The following is a 21,350-nucleotide window of genomic DNA, read 5'->3' as shown; positions in this document are numbered from 1 at the left end:
GAACACGGAGTGTGTTAGAAGGTGGTAAAAACACTGCCCAAGGGAAGAAGACTGGGTCCTGATGACCTCGGAGCTCAGCCCAGTCCTGGGCTGATCAGCTCCAGACTCCTTTTATTGGACTTTCGAGTCTAAGCCTTTGCTCTTGGGGTCTTCTCTTACAGTCTGCCGAATCGAATCCAAACGAATGTGGCATCCTAGAGGATGTGTGATCTGAAGCATTAGCAGACGTTACGTGGGCAAACTGGTGTGTGAGGGGCTACAGGTTGGGATGAGAAGGACCAAGAGGAAACGTATTTCAGGCAGAGGGGAGAGAATGTTTCCTGGCCTGGAGGAAAGACAGAACACAGTTGGGTGTGTCTGGGGCCAGCAGAGAAGGGGAAGAAGGAGATGAAGCCTGAAAGAGGGGCCTTGTAGCCTTGCAAGAAGTTGGACCAGGGCTTCCCTGGTGGCCCAGTGGTTGAGAGTCCGCCTGCCGATGCAGGGCACACGGGTTCGTGCCCTGGTCTGGGAGGATCCCACATGCCGCGGAGCAGCTGGGCCCGTGAGCCATGGCCGCTGAGCCTGCGAGTCCGGAGCCTGTGCTCCGCAACGGGAGAGGTCACAACAGTGAGAGGCCCGCGTACCGCAAAAAAAAAGAAGAAGTTGGACCAAGCCCACAGGTAGAGGGGGCCCTGAAGGACTGGTGAGGTTCACATTTTAGGAAGATGCCTCTGGTGCTGAGACAGGAGGAAGCAAGAGCCGAGGGAGACCGTAAGGAGACTGAGGCTGCGGCCAGACAGATGAAATGGACTTGTACTTGGCGAGGGGCTGTGAGAAGGGAGCCTCTGAAAGGGACGCTTCACAGGAGTCGGTACTGATTGGATCTGGTGGTGGGGGACAGAGCAGGAAGGCTGAGGATGAGGAATCATGGGCTGAGAGACGACGCAGACGTGGGGCTGGGCGTGGAGCCGGAGGTGGCCCGGGTTCAGCCACGGAAAGAGTGCCCGAGTGAAGACCATCGAGGGAGCCCGGGCCTGGGAGTCAGAAAACCAGCCGACCGTGCGCTCGTGCGGTGCCGTCTTCAGCAATGCCCTTGACCTCTCTAATTCCGGTCCTCATCCTAAACTGGGGGTGTTGTCAGTTCATGTTTGTAAAGCCCCCTGGCACTTACTAGATGCTCAATGTTAACTGAATCTGAAAATGCTGCTCCGTCGGCACTTTGCTCTCTCGTGCTCGCCGATTCTGGCCGAAGACACAGCCCTCACCCCTCTGCTCTGGCTCCAGGGTAGCCCAGAGGAAAGCCCCTCATCTTGCTTGAGCCGCATGAACTTGATTCCCGTTTTAACAGAGGACAAGCAGGAGGCTGCCAGGTGGACCTGGATTAGAAGCCAGGGCTCCCGGCTCCAGGGTCCGCGCTCCCGGCTCCGCAGCATCTGGACTCCTGCCGAGGGGGCGGGAGGCCGGGGGGCGGGGCTGCGGGGTCCCCTCGCGCCCCGAGCCTCCTCCCTCCCTGCGCCCGCCCTGCCGCACCTCCCCGCGCTCCTCCTCCCCCGCCCCGGCTCTGCGCGGAGGCTGCGGCTCAGCGGGGCAGGCGCGGCGCGCGGGGACCCAGGCGGTGGCGGCCGCCGGGCGCAGCGGGTCCGGCGCGGGGAGCCGGGCTCAGCCTCGGCCTGCGCCAGCCCCGACCCTCGCCCACCCGAGGCCGGCCTGGGGGGCCCGCAGGGCGCGCGGAGCGCAGAGTGCGCGTCGGGCCGGGCTCCGCACCTCCGCACAGGAGCGCGGGCGCGGCGCGGCGCCGCGACAGGCATGGAGCCGGCCCAGGAGCCCCCCGCGCGGGCCCGGCCGCCGCCGCCCCCCGCCGTCCGCCCCGCGCCCGCCCCCGCCGCGCCCAGGCTGCGCTCGCCAGCCGAAGCGGAGGGCCGCGGTCCCGAGGGGCTGCTGCGGCGATCGGGGTCGGGCTACGAGGGCAGCACCAGCTGGAAGGCGGCCTTGGAGGGTAAGCGCCTAGCGGCCCTCCATCCCCCGGCCCGGGGACCCGGGAGGCGGGACAGAGTCACCTTGGCCGGTCTCCCGGTGGGGAGAGCGGGGAGCGCGACTCTGGAACCCGGAGGATTGCCAGGGCATCAGATGACACATTGTGGGGCGGTGGGGAACAGGTAACTGGGGACCACCTATAGTTCAACCTTGACCCTGTCTCTGCAGCTAACTCCCTCTTTGACCTTGGGAGCAGGTTTCACGCTCTGAGCCTGTTTCCTTATGAGTGAAGGGGGACAGTTACTGTCCGGCACTCACCCGATAGGCATATTGAGAGAGTGGCTTGACCCTATAGCAGTGAAAGTGCTTTGGGCAAAGTGACAAAAGCTATGGACCCCGACGCGGTGCTACTGCCCCGTGAGAAGGGGGTTGGGGGATGGGGCGCTGGTGGTGCCTGGAGGGAGAATCGGCCAGAGGGCCTTCCCGGCAAGTCGGGGGTCCCACCTACCTCTTCCAGTCAGAGGGGCTCACGGCCTGACCCCTGACTGGCCAAGGGGGCGGTCACCAAAGTGGAAGACAGATTTCAAGTTCATGAGTTCAGTTAACTTGTGTGGCCACTTGTGCGTTGTGGGAGGTGCTGGAGCTGCCCGGAGGGCTGGTACTCTGGACACCCGGAGTCCAAAGGCCGAGGACCTGCCTGGATGGCATCAACTAGGGAAGCCCAGGACCTGGATCACCCAACCATTAGGGAAGGAGTGTCAGAAAAGGAGGACTTCCTGGAGTAGGTGACCTCTTAGGAGGTGTGGAAAGAGAAAGATGGGTGCACCAGGCTCGAGGAGTGACACGTTCAGGGATCAAGTGGCGAGGACTCGCCTGTGCCTTGTGGGGAACTGACCTCCAGAATACCAGGATCGGGGTGGGGCGCGGTGAGAAGAGAGGAGTCTGGAGGGCCCAGACCGTGAGTGGCCACCCAGGCCTTGCCAAAGTGTGTGGACTTTGTCTGAAGCGGCTGTTGAGAGATAGAAGCACAGAATGAGACAGTGGGTGGCCCTTGGAGAAGTGGTGGTGGCCCAGAGGGGTCAGACCAAGGCCAGGTCAGTGAGGAAGGCGGGGCCGTGGTCAGGGGAGGGACATAACCAGTGCCAGCCAGGGCAGGTGCCTGGCCAAGCAGGGAGGGGGGGGACAGCTCTGTCAGCATTTGGCCCAAAGGCTGGTAGGCCAAGGGACACAGATGGCCTGAGGAGGGGCTGTGCAGACTCTGAGGGGAAAGCTGGACACCTGGATGGTGATTTGGGACAAAGGAGGCAAAGATGTTGGAACTCAGTGTAGGACAGCCATTGCAGAGGACCTTCGGTCTGGGGAGAGCTGAGCTGAATAAAGGGGGACAGACCCTCTCTTTGTCGTGTACCTTCGGGCTCACTGTTAGATTTGCCTGTGACCCCCTGCTTCCCTCCTGCCCAAGTTATTTCTTGAAGTTGCTCACGCCTCTTGCCTGTATTTCTCCACTCGTTCATGCGGAAGCATTTCTCCAGGGGCTGCCCTGACCTCATTCTAACCCCCAGGGCTTAGGGGCCACTTCAGGGGTGGTGCGGCCTCTTTCAGTGCCTCCGGCTGGCTGGCTCCTGTCTTACCTCCCATCCTGACCTTGGCCCCTTCTGCTTCCCACTCCCAGCCATGGCTGGGCCGACCACGTGCAAGTTAGGCTGAAGAAGAAGCCGCACGCCCGGCAGGAAATGGCCCAGGGGGTCTCTCAGGACACTGGGTCTTCCAGGCCCTGTGGAGTCTAGCCCACTCTGTGCTCAGTGCCCACCTGTGGCCCAGCCTCGTCTCGCCTGTCTGGACATGGCTCCCTGCCTGGCCTGGCTCTGTGTCTCGTGGCACCTCCGGCCCCTGCCCTCGTTCCCGTGGTCCACCAGGAGCAGCCCCACCCTGGTGCCTGTGGACCTTGGGGGCTCAGCATCTGGGGCCTGTGGGCCTTTTCCACAGGAGTTTTAGGATGTGGAGTTTGTGTCCCTGCCAGGGGCCTCCCCTCCACTGGTCCCGAGTATCTCCTCGGTGTTCCCTGGGCGCCGCGTCTCCTGCGGGGAGAGGGGAGCTCTCGGACCACGATGGTGCTCTCCAGGGTCCTGCCGTGTGCTTATCCCCCCACATTCACGCACTCTTCCTCACCTCCCACAAACACTCCTGGAGGCCCCACTGTTCCAGCGCAGCTCTAGGCACTGGGAACATCCCTGCCCTTGCAGAAATCACAGGACAGGGGCTGAGGCAGCCTGCTGCAGTGCAAAGAGCACTGATTCTGGAGCTGGGTAAGCCTGAGCCAGATCCTTCCACTGCCAGTGGGCTGGCAGGTTTTCAAACTTGTCTGAGCCTCAGTTTCTTCATCTGCTAAGCAAGATAAGGATTTCTGCCTCTCGGGGCTACACAGACAAAGGTGCTGGGGTGTAGGCTGTGTGCAGGTGATCCCTTTCCCCAGTCCCTAGAGCCCGGCATCCCTGATGAGGGAACCCAGGGAAAGTGTATGACCAACTGCTCAACTGAAATCCTTTGACTGCTCGTCTGCCTACTGTGAGTCCACTTCCGGCCCCAAACTGAAGTCCTTATAATGAGCCCAGTCCACAGACCCTGAGAAACACCCGTGATGGGATGAGGGGTCTGCCAGGCCTGGGGACCAAGGGGTTTTGCAGCCCTTGCTTAGCCAAGCCTCTGTCTTGAGACTTCTTGATTTGACCAAGCTGAACCCTCAGGGGGCCTGTGCTCCTGTATCACCACGTGCCGAATATTTATCAAGTACCTACAAAGCGCGAGCCCCGTGCTGGGGCTTTCACAATAGCTGTCGCGTTTAACCCTCACATCTGCCCTTGCAGGGGCTTGGGGAGTGTTGTACCTATCTTACATATGAGGAAACTGAGACTCAGAGAGGCTAAGTGTCTTGCCCAAGGATGCACGTTGCTCTCTCACTCGTGAAATCCCGTCGGGTTTGCCACGAGGCCCTCTGATGTGAAACCTCTTACTCTGTCCTGAGCTGACCAACATGCGGCTTGGGGAGGCTAATTGGAGAGAATCAAATTGTGCTTCTGACGCGTGTAGCCCCCCTCCCCGCGCTCCTGAGACAGCCCTGCCACCTCCGGCAGATGCTTTTTCCTCTTCACAGGTTAAGTGACGTGGAAAACGTCTTAAATCTGAAGCTGGGATTACAGCCCAGGTCTTTAAGACTCTCCTTCGATGAACAGTTAGCTTTATAAATAGGAAGCCAAACAGACATTCTCCTGATTGAGTCCTCTCCCTGTGGATATTAACCTTTCCTTCCACCCTCAGCCTTGGGGGACAGGCTGGGAAAGTGATCCAGAGCTCCCGCCTGGGTTCTGGAAAGACTGGAGGTGATGGGAGACGGGAATATTTCTGGCATTGGGGTAGGGAGGGTGAGGAAAAGCAGCCTGGGGGTACAGGATTGGGGACAGAGTGATTCTGCAAATCTCAGGCTATAGATTTTCCAGTGCTCACCAATTCTGAATTTTTAATGTTGAAAGTTTCTTGATAAGACATAAACCCACAACTTCCTGCTCAAAACCACACACACGCATTTAGCAAAGCCTCTTAAAAATGTAAAAATTACCAAACTCTGCATTTGATAGTTTGTGACAGTCAAGAGTATGCTTTCCAGGCCGTGGCCCTGGCAACTTAGAGACGTCAGCTATGATTCTCTTTTGCACTGTGGCTATGAGGGTATTGGGAGATCTGTCTGGGCTTGGGTGCCAGGCTTTTTTCAGTTGTTCCTTCTAACACTAGGCTAAGTCATATACATTTATAACATAAATAAACTGCCCCCTCAAACTCCATCTAATAAGGGCCATTGCATAGAAGGAAGGACTGCTGAGTTAGACATTTGTTACGGCTTGAATTGTATCCCCCCCAAAGAGATATGTTGAAGTCCTAACTCCCCAGCACCTCAGAATCTGCCCTTATTTGGAAATATGGTCATTGCAGTTGTAATTAGTTCAGATGGGGGCATACTGGAGCAGGGTGGGCTCCTAACCCAATATGACTGGTGTCCTTATAAGAGGTGGTCACATGAAGACAAAGAGACACACAGGGAGAAGGATGTGACAACGAAGGCCAAGACTGCAGTGACGCAGCTGCCAGCCAACCAGCATGAACGAGGACAAGGCAAGGCAACCAGCACAAACGAGGACAAGGCAAGGAAGGATTTCCCTACAGGTCTCAGAGGGAGCACAGCCCTGCTGACAACTTGATCGTGGACTTCTAGCCTCCAGAACCGCGAGACAACACACTTCCGGTGTTTGAAGCCCCCTGCTTTGTGGTGCTTTGTTACGTCAACCTAGGAAACTAATACAACATTGTTTTGGCGTGTCAGACTCTAGCGCACCCTCTCTCTGTCCACAGCGCAGCAGCCAGAGCAGTTATCCCCATGAGAGGATGAAGAGAGTCCTCAGTTCTGGCAATGCCGGAGACACAGGCACAGACTCCCCTTTCCCTGAAAGCAGGTGTATATCCGCACGGCCAAGGGCATTGTCATTCAGGGTAGCTAGATTCCCTCTGTGTTCTTTAGTATCAGTGGGTGCTCTGTGACATGCAAGGCAATGACCGAGCCCTGTTATAAGGAACCCAAACGTAAGGAAAGCACTGCCCTCACCCTAGAGAAGCCCATGGTCCGATTACCATCATGATGGTAACTGCTAACACTGAGGGAGAGCTTACCGTGCCAGGCACTGCTCTAAGGCCTATACGTTGAATGCTCATAAAATTCTAAGAGGGAGACACTATTATGACTTCATTTGAAAGACGAGGAAAAGGAAATAAAATAGAAGCTAAGTAGCTTTGCCACTAAGAAGTGGCAGAGCTGGGATTTGAACCCCCGTGAAGTGGCTGACGATGCTATGCTCTTATTGCAGTGCCAGGGTTATAGAAGAGGATTGAGAGGCATTTAAAGAAGGGAAAGGAGGGACTTCCCTGGTGGTCCAGTGGTTAAGACTCTGCACTCCCAATGCAGGGGGCCTGGGTTCGATCCCTGGTCGGGGAACTAAGATCCCACATACCGCAACTAAGCCTGCGCGAGCTGCAACAAAGACCCAGTGCAGCCAAAAAGAATTAAAAAATAAAAAAAATAAAGAAGGGAAAGGCAGGATTCATACGCAGCTCAAGGGGATTAGTCTTACAACAAGCTGCCCCTGAGGACAGCACAGCAGATACAGAAGGAGCCCAGCCCTCGAGGGCAGGCGTGAGCCTGTTTTTACTGTGCCGGAAGGCACCCACCTCTGGACTCCTGGTCACTTGCCAGTATAGACCGTGCTCATAGGAAGGACTCCCGGATGTCTGTTGGACTTGCAAGTAAAGATGGCAGACTGCGTTTATTTTCTTCCTCTTCCAAAGCTCATTAATACAACCGTAAAGGGATTTTTAAAAGGTCACAAGGATAACAAGAACAGGAGACAAAACAATAGCAACGAGGGGCTTCCCTGGTGGCGCAGGGGTTAAGAATCCGCCTGCCAAGGCAGGGGACACGGGTTCGAGCCCTGGTCCAGGAGGATCCCACATGCCCCGGAGCAACTAAGCCCGTGCGCCACAACTACTGAGCCTGTGCGCTAGAGCCTGCAAGCCACAACTACTGAAGCCCGTGCGCCTAGAGCCCGTGCTCCGCAACAAGAGAAGCCACCGCAATGAGAAGCCCGCGCACCGCAATGAAGAGTAGTCCCCACTCGCCACAACTAGAGAAAGCCTGGCGGTGCAATGAAGACCCAACGCAGCCAAACATAAATAAATAAATTTAACAAACAAACAAACACATAGGGATCAACGATGGTGTAACTGACACTGAATCCACTGGCCTGAGAAAGTTCAGGAAGCAGAGGAGCAACCTGAGTCAGAAACAGGAACCCCACAGCGCAGAGACCGGGGCACCAGTCAGCACGGCCGTGAATGAAGAGGGAGCTGAAATCAGGAGGGCTGGTTGAACACGTGTTAGGAAGACTTCAAATTCCCCAATCCTCTCCCCACCCTGTGAGCCCATCCCCAGCCCTCTGCCTTGGGGAGAGAGGGCCTCCGGACACCAACACACTTGAGAGCAAGCAGTTAAGGCGACATTTATGTATTGAGGGCTCAGGTTGGCCTCCTAGCCTCTTTTCCCAGCCAAGCCTACACCCTCCAGGAGGGAAAACAGAAGAGCAGTCTCCAGGGACACTGACCCAAGAGGAAAAACCCAAGGAGGTCAACAAACAGCCTTGAGGACCAGCCCGTCACTCTGCCACGACCCTCACAGTTAATAAGCCCCCCTTCCTGTCTCAGAGGTGCCAGTGAAGTCCTATTCCTCCTGCCTTAATCATGAACAAATAACCAAGGATCTCCAGACATCTGAGGAAAGTCTCTGACATGGAAGCTAGAGATCAAAACAAATGAACAGGAAAAAAAAAACAGTTTGGAGAAAACAGAGATTATACAGATTAAACTTTCTGCCCACCGCTCCCCCACCCCCTCTGGAGCCCCCCTCCCCCCCAAAAAAACCCTAAAAAACTATCAGTAATATCCTCAGAGAGATAAGAGAAAATTTTGCATCATTAAAATAAGAACAGGGGGCTTCCCTGGTGGCGCAGTGGTTGAGAGTCCGCCTGTCGATGCAGGGGACACGGGTTCGTGCCCCGGTCTGGGAAGATCCCACATGCTGCGGAGCGGCTGGGCCCGTGAGCCATGGCCGCTGAGCCTGTGCTCCGCAGTGGGAGAGGCCACAACAGTGAGAGGCCCGCGTACCGCAAAAGAAAAAAAAAAAAAAAATAGAACAGGATGTCTTAAGAGGGAGTATTCAGGGAACAGCATCAACAAACCCAAAAAAACCTTAGCAGTTAAAAATAATTGTAGAAATAAAAGATTCAGTAGAGAGTGGGAAGATAAAGTTGAAAAAAATCTTCAGGAAATAGCAAAGGCAAAGTGGATATGAGGGCTTCCTCTCTCCTCTCTGGTGGCTCTTCCTTTTCTAATAAGGGCACTAATCCCATCCTGGGGGCCCTCACCAAGAATGGAATCTGCTGGTACCTTGATCTTGGACTTCCTTGCCTCCAGAATTGTGAGAGAGGAGTGTCTGTTGTTTCAGCACCCAGTCTGTGGTTTTTGTTAGCGCAGCCTGTGCAGACTGAGTCAAAGGTGAAGTAGAATTCCTGATTTTGCCTCATCAGCTTAAAGGAGTTTTGAAGTTGAAATAATGATGAGCACACAGAAGTGTAAGCAAAGGAAAATGATTAATTACAGGGAAACAAGAAGTTGTGTAGAAATAGAGATCATAATACACTGCATAGCTTTCCTGGGAGTAGCATTTACATTGCCCTACGAAAAGAACACCTAATGATCAGTGTAACACAAACTATGATGTTGAGAGAGCAGGTAGTGTGTGAGTGGTCAGGATGGGGACAGTCATGCAGAGAATTAAATCTTCCTCATTACTGTGGGAAGTTAATAAGTAGTGTCTTAAATAGAAAAGTCAAAAAGTATTGACATACGCAAAGCTTTTAGAGATTTGGAGGTAAATACCAAAAGAATTAGCTAAAAGGGTTGGAAGTAGTTGCCTCTGTGGAAGGGGCAATGTTCTTTGGTTGTTAGTTTGTCTAGTGAAGCTGATAAAATTTCTTAACTTCAGATCTGTTGCTTTTCAGATCTTGATAAAGGACCAGGTTTCTTTTCCCAATTTGTTGTGAAGTACAATACAGACAAATTACTAGAAACAGTATCAGGCACTTGGATGTCACAGCAATGCTGAACTGCTGTAAGTTTCTAGATACTTCCTCTTGATTTTGGTACCTAGCTCGTCATGGGTGAGTAATGGTGGACAGCCCAGCACTGGGCTGTGGAGACACTTCTTTCATCTATACACACATATAACTTTTTTTTTTTTTTTTTGCGGTATGCAGGCCTCTCACTGCTGTGGCCTCTCCCATTGGGGAGCACAGGCTCCGGACGCGCAGGCCCAGGGGCCACGGCTCACGGGCCCAGCCGCTCCACGGCATGTGGGATCTTCCCGGACCAGGGCACGAACCCGGGTCCCCTGCATCGGCAGGCGGACTCTCAACCGCTGCGCCACCAGCGAGGCCCCCACATATAACTTTTAAAAAGTTTTAAAAATGGCTAAAAATAGAAAGGGAGTTCTCACCTACTAGGATGGCTATAACAAACAAAAATGGAAACTAACAAGTGTTGGTGAAGAGATGGAGAAATTAGAACACTGTGCGTTGGCATTGCTGGTAGGATGCAAAATCGTGCAGCAGCAGTGGAAGACAGTTTGGTGGTTCCTCAAAAAGTTAAATGTAGAATTACTATATGATCCAGCAATTCCACTCCTAGGTATATACCCAAAAGAATTGAAAATAGACTCAAACAGATATTTGCCAACGTTCATAGCAGCATTATTCACAATAACCAAAAGATGGAAATAGCCCAAGTGTCTGTCAATGGATGGATGGATGGATGGATGAACAAAATGTATATAATTATACAATGGAATATTATTCAGCCATGAAAAAGGAATGAAATTCTGATGTGCTACGACATGGATGAACCTTGCAAACATTATGTTAAGTGGAAGAAGTCAGACCCAAAAGGACAGATATTGTATGATTTCACTTACATGAGGTTCCTAGAATAGGTGAATTTATAGAGACAGAAAGCAGATTAGAGGTTACCAGGGGCTGGAAGGAGGTGGGAATGAGGTGTTAATGCTTAATTGGTACAGAGTTTCTGTCTGGGGTAATGAAAACATTTTGCAAATAGACAGTGGAATTTTGCAAATTCACAGTGCACAACCTTGTGAATATAATTAATGCCACAAATTGCACACTTAAAAATGGTTAAGATGGCAACTTTTATGTTATGTATATTTTATCACAAAAAACCTTTCAAAGACCCTGTGTCTGAAGTCTAAAAGGGTTCTTTCATTAAACATCAAATTAAAATTTTAGGTGAGAACAATAAATATAAATTTAAAAGGGAGAAGCCAGAGGATCGGGAAAGCTTTCGTGAAGAGAGTGGAGGGTGTGGGGCAGGATTTCAAGAGACTGCAGTGGAGGAGAAGAAATTCGGGAGCAAAGACCCAGCTGAAGGGCTGTGAGGACGGACTCGGGTATTTCAAGGAGTCCGTCTGGCTGAAACCAGGGATGAGGTAGAGAAGCAGCAGGAGATGAAAGATTGGAAAATTCCGACAGCCACAGAAGGAGTTCAAGTGCGTAGCCCCGGAGGGAGGGTTCTTAAGCAGGGGGATCGCAGAATCGGACAGACCCGTGCTTTAGAACGGCACCTCAGACTGCGGCATCAGAGTCCCCTGGAGGGCTTGTTCAAACACAGCCCCAGAGCTTCTCACTATCAGGACTTGGGGCTGGAGGCGGGGATGGGTGGTGGGGATGTGCCAGGTAATAACCCCTTTCTCTCTCCTCAGACACCACCACGCGTCTCCTGCTGGGGGCCATCGCAGTGCTTCTGTTCGCCATCCTGGTGGTGATGAGCATATTGGGTGAGCATAGATGTCAGAGCATTTATGCAATTCAGTTCCTACGCACCTCGTCAAAAGCATGTCTAATTAGGTAAAGAAAGGTTCCAGACATACCGCCAATTCTGTGGGGTCAAAGTAAATAGGAAATAGAGTGTTGGTTCTAGATGAGATTTTAGCCTAAAATAGTACATTCACACATCGACTATACCTGTCCTCTTTGCTAAGCCGTGCAGCGAAAGTGGAGATGTTAACTTAGGTACGTTCACAAAAATGCTTCGGGAATGCAGAACAAACTTGGTGTGTGTTAGTCACGTAATGCTTCTTGAAGGAGGCGGTTTGGGGTTAAACGGGCCTTAGAGATCTCATTCACTCACTCAACAAACATTTATTGAGCCCGGCTGTATGTCAGGCCCTGGGCTAAGTGTTGGAGATTTTTTTAAATGTATGACATCAACTTCCCTGCCCAGTGGTAGAGGTGTTACTGCCTGGGGGCTTCCCAGAGGTGGGGAACACATGTGCTAACCCCTGAAGAATGAATAGTTTCCTAGAGAGCAGGAGGTAGAGGGACCAGAGCATTCCAAGGGGGAGAGGCCTGAGAAACACGGAGTGGCAGCTAGGACTGAAAGGGGTGAAGGAGGAATGCAAAAGGGGAAACTGCTACTAAGCAAGGGAGGCGAGGCTATATGACCCTGGGATTTGCTGCGTTTAATGGATTCAAGTCAAAGTACGTCATGGCTTCTGAAGGGTTTGCAAAGTGACTTCAAGACCTCTGTCTTTCATCTTCGAGAAGCACCCTAAGACCTCAAAATGGGAGGAAAATCCACTGATAACATGAATTCCTACCAAACCCTCACCTGTAGGGCATGCAGGCTACGCAGGGGGCTGTGAGTGCTTAGCAAGGAATGTGGTGAGCGCTGGGGCGAGCCTGGCTTCACCTCGACTAATTGTTACAAATCAAATTGTTCTATTGCTAGGTTGGGAGGACAGGGCAATGTGTAAACACAGCACATTGAGACTGCGGTAAAACACAACAGAGTCCCTGGAGATCCTCGTGGGAATGCATGGCCAGCAGGTCTAAGTGGGCCTGGAGCTCATCGAGCAGGCATGCCAGAGTTCCCGTTAATTAACTGGTGTTGGTGTGGTGGTAGCTCCCCTGGGGGCTCGAGTACCATGGACTTGTTCTTGCCTCTGTCCTGGTCTACATTTTAGTCAATCTCTTGTATGAGAACAAACAAAAAAATATGCTGACGGAATCTGCAGGTGAAACACCTGAAAGAGGGATGCTCAATATGACAGATGAAAAAGAAATCAAGATTAAAATTTATCTTCAGAAACTCAAATGAGCCAATGTGATTGAGGTGACTGTGGAAGAAGTAAACACAAGATCCTGCATTTGGATTTCAATGTGATTTACACATGTTCTGGACAGGGGAGACCTGGCTTAGGAAGAGATCATAGGAAAATAGTTGGAGAGTATGGCTGAATTCCTTTTGGCAAGGCGGCTTAGAGGATCTCATGGAAGTTCTGGGCCTCCTTCCCAGAAAAGTGCACATAGGCACATATAAGCAGATTCTTCTCACTGGAGCATCTGAAGACTGGAAAACCCACAGCAGCTGGAAGGGGTACGGTGATCACTGCTGGGTGGTGGACCACAGCTGACATGTCCCAGCCTGTTCTGGTGGCAGCATTTCACTGGTGATGTGGGCACACCGTACTGAGCCGGGCAGGATGGAGAAGGCTCTGGAGTCCCTGCAAGGGACTGTGGAAGGGATGGTGTCTGTTCAATCCTGGAAGAGGGGAGGCAGGGGTCCTTCTTCAAGTAGGAGGTGGAAGACAGACCAGGTCTGTCCGGGTCACTCCAGAGGCAGATCCTGGACCCACAGGTTCCAGGTCATGGGAAGGCAGGTTGGAACTCAAAAATTGCAAAGAATCTTTCCAGCAATTCAGCAGTGTTAGCTGACGAGGGTGTGGCCAGTGAGAGCAGGCCCATCGGGACGGTTCCCACCCTGGCTGGAGAAAGAGGACGCACGGCCCCCAGGTCCCTTCCAAGTCCAAGTTTCTCGGGTTCCACGCCTCGGGGAGTTCGGAGAGAGAGAGGAGAGCTTAACCCAGGGGCCTAACCTGCTGTCACTTCCCCTCGGGGCGGTGTCCCAAATTCCTCTTCCTTACTCATTTAGCCACCAGCCTTTTACCTGCCAGGGACTGTGACAGGCGCTCCCCCGGGGCACGTGGCTGATGGGCACCAAGGTGGAGGCAGGTGGAGGGAGTGGCGGGGAGCTTGGGGGGCCGCACAGAGGCCCGCTGTGCTGGTGGATACTGACCCCTCTTCCCTGCAGCTTCCAAGGGCTGCATCAAGTGCGAGGCACCCTGCCCGGAGGACTGGCTGCTCTACGGAAGGAAATGCTACTTCTTTTCTGAGGAACCGAGAGACTGGAACACGGGCAGGCAGTACTGTCACGGCCACGAGGCCGCGCTGGCTGTGATCCAGAGCCAGAAGGAGCTGGTGCGTGCTGCTGGGGTGGGGACCTTCGGGGACAGCCCTGCCCCAAGGACCTGGTGTCCCCTGTGACCTGTTTCCAGAGCACAGCCTGGGGTGGGGGGTGCAGGTGGGCTCCATGGGGTCTGAGCAGGTCCACGAGGGGCTCTTGTTTCCACTGCTATTGTCAAGGCCAACTATGTCCACCCGAGGCCGGTTTGCTGAGCTCAACTCAGTATTGAAGCGTGAGCATTACACATTATACCTGCACTTGTGAAATGAAAAATCGCGTTGGCTTCTTCTGCTAGTCCAAATCAGGGCCTGATCTCTCATTTAACACAGTTATATCACTAGAAATGTGTAAGAAACACAATTAGTGGGTCCCTTGGCCATTTTGGGTTTTGAGGGCAACAGTTCATGCAATCCAAATTAGCAGAAAATCTAAGTCGTTTCTGTTTTTCTCTGATACACAGTCTGATAGCTCCTTTCGGCACAGACAGGCCCAGGAATATGCGGGTAGAAGGACATCCAGCCCGAGCTTTGAGCTGTGTCCCAGATAACCCATCAAGTAGGCAGTTCCAGGCTTCCTGAAAGTGAGGAACGCAGGCATGCTGGCCCACTGAGCTAGGAGACAAACCCTGTTCCAGGCTTCCTGGCCCAGTGGTGCACTCCCAGAGCCCGGGTCCCTTGGAGGCCATTGCAGGCAGCTCCACGTGAGTGCAGGGTGTCTGTAACCCCAGCTCCTCACCCTTGGGATACAGTGAGGCGTCACCCTCTCCATGTCTATGCATCTTGGGAGCCAGTCTTCCAAGCTGAGGTTAGTCTGGGGACGTCTGAGCAGTCAGGAGACCGCACCTGACTCTGAGGTTTCCCTCTTTCCTTGGTGCAGGAATTCATGTTCAAGTTCACACGGAGGGAGCCCTGGATTGGTCTGCGCAGAGTGGGGGACGAATTCCACTGGGTCAACGGGGACCCGTTTGACCCAGACACGTGAGCTGAGGCTTCATCTTCTGGCCAAGGAGCTTAGACCGGGGAAGCCATAGCCTCCCGGACGCACCTCCTGAAGAACCTGGTTTCATGCCAGCTGGAGCCACTCACCTCTAGGGTCAGGGGTGTGGGACAGAGACGCAGTCATGATAATGGCTTTACTACTCTCTCCCTGGTAAAGTCCAGCCTGGTTTGGTGGCCCTGCTCCACGTAGGCAACAGAGCTTCCTGCTGCTGGAAAGGGCCCGGGCTCTTTCCATCTTGTGGCTCCCCAGTCCATCTGCACGGCTCAGTGTGGCTCAGGGAAAGGGAGGACATGCCCTGGACATCCCTCTGCATTGGCCAGAACTTAGCTTCACGGCCACACCTGACTGCAAGGGAGGGTGGGAGGTGGGGCTTCTGTTCTGGGCAGCCATGTGTCACCTAAACATTGTCACTGTGGGAGAAATGGGATCTGAACCCTGGGCACCAGGAGGGTTCCCTTAGAGAAAACACCTATTGAGGGTGTTGGTGGTGTGTGCAGTGGTGGTATTATTTGTGTGGCCCACGTGGTATGGCGGGGAGCGTGTGATGGGTTGGTGGGTGTGCAAAGTCAGGGACTGTTTGCGGGGCGATGGTGGCAGGAGTCATGGGTGTAGGGGCAGTTTAGGCTTAGGGAGACGCAGAGCAGCACACACAGGGGAGTAAGAACCTCAGCTTCTGACGTAGACTCTAAGGCTGGAGGACTAGGCCCGAGGAGCCGGGCGGGGGCACAGCTGCTGACGTGACGTGAACTGCGGCCCGTGACAGCTCCTTCCCTGTGCCGGCTTCTCCCTGTCTCCTGGACCTGTCTTTGTCCTCACTGCCTCTTCCTTGTTTTCTTTTTTTTTTTCCTTCTCTTTCCTTGTCCTGCCCTCATCCCAGATCTGTTCTTAGAGCTGCTGAGAACGTCTTGCCCTTGCTGCTCCCACCTCTCCCCTTCTGGAAGCTTCCTGCTCCCGGAACCCAGGGAGCCCTGGAGGCTGGGGTCCCCAGAGCGCTGACTACCTGACAACCAGCGGGCCTTGGGGCCACGCTTCTCTGACATCGAGGTGGTCCTGGCCCCCCTTCTCCCTCTTGGGGTCCTTCTGATGCCCTCTCTTATGAGACCCCAGCTCCAGCCTTGGCAGGGGGCTCAGGTCAGGGTGACCAAATGAGGTGAAGAAGAAGTGTTGAGATTCAAAAGGGATGATGTTAGGCAGGGAGAACCCCCGCTGCGCTAGACACAGGAGGTGCAGGCAGGGCGCTGTGGGGAAGGTGGGTGTGTGGAGCGTGGTCCTAGACGGGGCCCCGGGTTCCTGGGATGAGTGAGCTGAGCCCGACAGGAATGGCGGAGCCGGATGGAGGAGTGCAGGGTGCGTCCCAGAAGCACCCGTGGGCATCACCGGGGGGCTGGAGCCGTGATGCACTGTCTGGAGGCGACGGGAGCCACGCTAGCAAGGTCTGTGGGGGCCGACTGTCCCGGAAGGCTGCTCCAGAGGGAAGGACAAGTCATAGGGCCTCTGGGGCTGCCCAGTGACAGGCCGCGTCTGCCAGGTCATGAGTGCCTGGTCTCTTCTCTCCCCGCCACAGATTCCCCATCTCGGGCCCGGGGGAGTGCGTCTTCGTGGAGCCCACCAGGCTGGTGTCGACGGAGTGTTTGATGACCCGGCCCTGGGTGTGCAGCAAGATGGCCTACACATGAGGTGGGTCAGGCCAGGGGCGGCCCTCCAGCCAGCCTCCGAGGCCTGCCAGCCCCGGGCTCGTCTCCAAGCGAAGCAGTGAGGAGGTTGCCTTCTGCCCCTGGGCGCTCCCCCAGGCCCCGGAGTCTTGGTCCCTGGTCTCCTTGGCCCCAGGCAGGTCCTGTGGCCCGGTAGTCAAATCCCATGAGTCAGTAGCACAGCAGGCATCTGTCCCCAGCCACACATGCACACTGACACGCTCACGCATGCCCACGAGGGCACACAGCCCCCGCTCAAATTCAGAGTCCACCCTTAGTCACCCCAACAAGTCCCTCCCTGGCCCTACCCTGGAACATTCCCTCCTCCGGAGGCCCTGGTGCTCTGAGGAAGGCTGGGGGCTGACAGGCTGCGGTACTGTCCACACAGACGGGCCCCCTCCCCATGCATCTCTCTCCTGGTTGCTGGGGAGGCCAGAAGGGAAGCCCCCTCGCCTGGGCCCAGCATCCACCGTCCTTGCCTCGCCTGGGGTCTCAGGCAGGCCCCTGCTGTGTCCGTGGTGCTGCCGTGTTGGTCACTGATGGACTAAAGAGACGACTGGCGTCCAGAGAAGTCGGCTGCCATTTGTTCCAGGATCATGGCTTGGGGGAGGGGCATGTCTCTGGGTGCCCGTCCTTGGAGGGACATGACCAAGTGGCAGGCGGCATGTGTAGCAAGCAAGGCCAAAAACACACTCTGTGGCCTCAGGGCACCGTTTAATGTTGCCAGGCCACTGAGTTATTCTCAGATGTCTGAGGGGTGTGCTCCATCTGGTTCCTTCATTACTATTCAACTCAGCGTGACAAACATTGATCCACACCTACTTCGTGCCAGACACCACACTAGGCATGGGGACCCACAGCTTTATCCCCCAAGGAGCGCACAGGGAGCAGAGGAAACAGCTTGGAAAGCACTAGAACGTTCTGGAACCCAGTTGAAGGATGGCTTATTCTGCCTTAGGGGAAGATGGGGTGAAGAAAGCAGGAGGATGAGCCACAGAGAAGAGATGATGTTCATGTTGGGCCGGTTAAGAGTTTGTGCAGGTGCTGGGGCCCCTTCCTGTGCCCCCTTGGTCTGCCTGGAGAGGAAGCGGGGACAGGGGTGTGGGGGGAGGCTGGCGGTTCCCCTGGGCCTACAGGGGCTGCAGGTGCCACCCTCTCCAATGCACACACGTGGAGCCCAGAGCAAGCCGTGGCCGGGTGAGACACAGCCAGCCCGCGTGGGAGCCGCGTGTGTGAATCTGGGTCCCGGCCCATCTTCAGAAAATGGCTCACAGGGAAACAGGTCCTGCTCTGCTCGGCTCAGTCCTTTTACTGTCAGTTTTCAGACAAAACTGTCAGCTTGGGTTCGTTGAGCTTTTTGAAAGCTTTCCAGGTATTTAGTAAAATCTGGGGATTTTGCGGTTTCATATTTTATCTTTACGGGAAAGCCAGCGTGGAACCTGAGTGTGCAATAAAGAAGCTAAGGGAATTCAGTGCGGCCTGTGGAGGGGTGGCGGGAGCCCACCGCCTTCCCAGCCCCTGTGGGGAAGTGTGTTGAGGGGCTGGGATTGAGGAAGCGGTCAGCTGCCGCTACTGCTGCTTGGGTTGGTCAGGGGTCCGGGTGGTAAGTGGGAGGGCGTCTCTCCCTCACGCCAGTTCTCACCAGTATCTTCCCCTCAAAGATGGGCTCATTGCTTTCCACGTGGCACCTCATTTAAGTCTCTCAGAAAGACCCTGAGGCACGTAATGCTGCCACGGGTGACAAAACGTCCTGGACGGGGTGGGCTAGAGCTGTGCTCTCATCCTGTCCTGTGGGTTCCGGCGGGAAGAAGGGCGCCACGACGTGGGTGGGGAGGGAGCAGTGTGGGACGGCAGGGACCGAGGAACCCGGGCCACTGGGATCTTAGTTCTCATTCAATATGCACAGCCTGCTGCCTCAAGGCACACTGGCAGATGAGCTCTCTAGCCTTGGGCTTGCCCTGGGACCGCACAACAATTCTAAGTCCGGTAGAGCTAAGAGGAACTCTGACCCAAGGTCATGGGTGTTTTAAGAGCTCTCTTATCTGTTCCGAGGAGGAAGACCAAAACAAAACACTGGCACGCCAAACTTCAGAAACGTTGAGTTATACACCAACCAGGCACCCGCACCTCCCCAGCCAGGCTGGGTGGGCGGGGCCGCGGAGTCAGGTGCAGTTGGGGCCAGCGGCCACAGGTGGCAGCACGGAGGCCAGACGCTCTGCCGGTTTCGGAGCTCGAGCTGGCCCCCCCCTCGGTGGAGCGTAGGAGGAGGTGTTAGGGTCAGACCCAAGGGGCCACCCTTACTCCAGCCCCACTCCTCAGCCCCTTTGGAGGATTTGCCCCTGGAGTTGAGAAGGTGCTTGGCTGGGAGCCTGGGCGGCTGCGCCCTGGGTGAATTTGACCCCGCACGGCAGCCCTGTCCTCGGCGTAGCCCCTGGAGCCGGCAGGATGCGGGTAAAAGGCTGGAGCACGCACATCAGGTCACCCTCAGACGTCCTTTGTGAAGATGGAGCGACGGGGTTTTTTTTTTGCAGGAGGACTCACTTGGAGGTAGCGTTTGTTGCCGTGCTGGTGGGTTTCACTAGTGTTTGCTTAGTAAACCCTCCTACAACCTTACAGATGAGGACGCAGGCTCAGGGCGGTTAAGGGACTTGCTGTACTGCTGTACATCACAGGCCTAGGAGGTGGTGGAAGGGGAGGCGGGGTGGAAGGGGCCACCTTGGGAGAGGACGTGGGGTGCCCACAGGCGATTTTTTTCCTGTGCACTTTTATCGTCGTCGTATGGTTTTCAGGTGAATTTCCCATAGGGAGGGGGTAATGCAAATACTGAGTTCAGTCCTTCTCTCCCTTCAAGGTCCAGCTCGAGCTCCCTGGGACTCCTTCCAGGACAGCGGCAGCCCTCAGTGACCACTCCCTCACCCCAGCAACTCCAGCACTTAAGACTGAGCCTCCTCTCACACCTCCGGAGTCTCTCGGAAGTTTTCATCTGTGACTCATCTCTAAAGTCATCTGACCGCTCTTGGCATCTGACTATAAGCCCCTGGATAGCAGGGATTATGTGTCACTGGCCTCTTTGTAGCACACACAGCATGTGCTCAAAAAAAATTGTTGTATATGACAATAAGATTGCCCCCAAATGTCATCTCTGAAACTCTTTGCCACGGTGGGAGACAGCAGTGGCCGGCCATCATAAGAGGCTCGTCTTTTTGGCTTTGGTGGGCGTGGCTTTTTGGCTTTGGTGGGCGTGGCATGGTTTTAGAGGCCCGGCAAGATGCACTCTTTAGTTTGTTTTGCTTCAGTTAAGTTAGCTCGCTCACATTCCCTAAGCACGTAGATACTGGGCGGGCTGAGTGGAGGTGACAGGGAGCATCCAGGCCGTGAGGGAGGGAGAGCTGCCTTCGCCTCCAGAACATCCTATCACACACAGAGCCCCGCTGGCGAGGGCAAGGAGCTGGCTGCGAGTGGAAACCAGGCCCGGGGAGGGTTTCCATCAGTGACTGCGGTTGGTGGCTGAAGATTCCTGTGGTCACCAGGATATTATGCTAACATCACTGTGCTGTTTGTGAAAGACGACCTGGTTTTCAGAAATGCCCACTGTCTGCTGTGTATTTACATCAGGAGGGGGTGGAGGTAGAGGAGGTAACTGCTCTTTCCTTAGTCCGTAAAGAACTCCAAACTGGGAGCAAGTATGAGATTCAAACAGGGGTCATCCAGAAAACCTCCTGCCGTGCCCATCAGAGATCCCACGTCTCAGCCTGGAGTGGACACACACTTTGCCTGACTCAGAAGACCTGCCCGAGTCTAGTCTGGGGCCAGCTCTACCAACAAGCAGATGTGTAGCTCAGGCTGCTGTGCTCAACCTCCCTGACCCCAGGCTTCACCTCTAATATAAAGTAGAAATCGTGCCTGCCCTGCCTACCTCACAGGGTTTTGAGAACTGTAGATGTTAGAATTTCAGGGATTAGAAATTATCGACCCCATTCTCACTATCCATGAGACCACGAGAGGTTAAATAACATGTCCAAGGTCACGCATCTAGCCACGCATCTAGTGGCAGAGCTAGATCTCAGGTCTTCTGGCTCCTCTATTCGTTGTTGATACTATTATTGCACGTATCATGCTTTGTTTGTTTACCTGTCCACCATCCACGCAGAAGTGTAAGCCCCTAGAGGGCAGGGATCCACTCTCACGCCCCTTTTTTCTCTAGCGCCTGGTACATACTAAAGGTGCTCAATAAACGTGTGTTGACCTAAACTGATCTTGATTCCTAGTTCAAGGGCTCCTTCTTCTACACCATGCTGTCTCTGATCTCAGAAATCTGTACTGCCAGTCCAGCTGCCCACAAAAAGTATGCAAACTTGCAGATGTTTTAGAGAAAAAGATAAGATGCTCAACTGCCTTGCAATGTGCTTTAGGGTCCTGTAGTCTAGAGCACAGATTCCATTTGAATAAAGACATACACATCTAAGACAAAATTGTAGTAACAATGAACACTAGTTAAGAGCTTATTAGGGCCAGCCATTCATACAAAGTGCCTGGCCCATAGTAAGTGCTTAAAAATTATCATCTTGGCTTCCCTGGTGGCGCAGTGGCTAAGAATCCGCCTGCCAATGCAGGTGACACGGGTTCAAGCCCTGGTCCGGGAAAATCCCACATGCCACGGAGCAACTAAGCCGGCGCACCACAACTACTGAGCCTGCGCTCTAGGGCACGCGAGCCACGACTACTGAAGCCCTCGTG

General features: G+C 54.4%; 1 protein-coding gene across 1 annotated transcript; it reads left to right on the top strand.

The window, feature by feature from the left end:
• The first annotated feature begins 1,785 nt into the window (after nucleotides 1–1,785).
• Nucleotides 1,786–20,868, top strand: CLEC2L (C-type lectin domain family 2 member L). The gene is made up of 6 exons (XM_030853673.2): nucleotides 1,786–1,975; nucleotides 11,381–11,455; nucleotides 13,771–13,937; nucleotides 14,800–14,900; nucleotides 16,487–16,599; nucleotides 19,465–20,868. Exons 1-5 carry the CDS (start codon nucleotides 1,786–1,788, stop codon nucleotides 16,596–16,598), a joined length of 645 nt encoding a protein of 214 aa, XP_030709533.1. The 3' UTR covers nucleotide 16,599; nucleotides 19,465–20,868.
• Nucleotides 20,869–21,350: the final 482 nt, after the last annotated feature.

Source organism: Globicephala melas, chromosome 9 (genome assembly GCF_963455315.2).
Source record: "Globicephala melas chromosome 9, mGloMel1.2, whole genome shotgun sequence".
NCBI lineage: Eukaryota > Metazoa > Chordata > Mammalia > Artiodactyla > Delphinidae > Globicephala > Globicephala melas.
The sequence above is the reverse complement of the archived record's forward strand: the minus strand, read 5'-3'. Positions and strand labels throughout refer to the sequence as shown.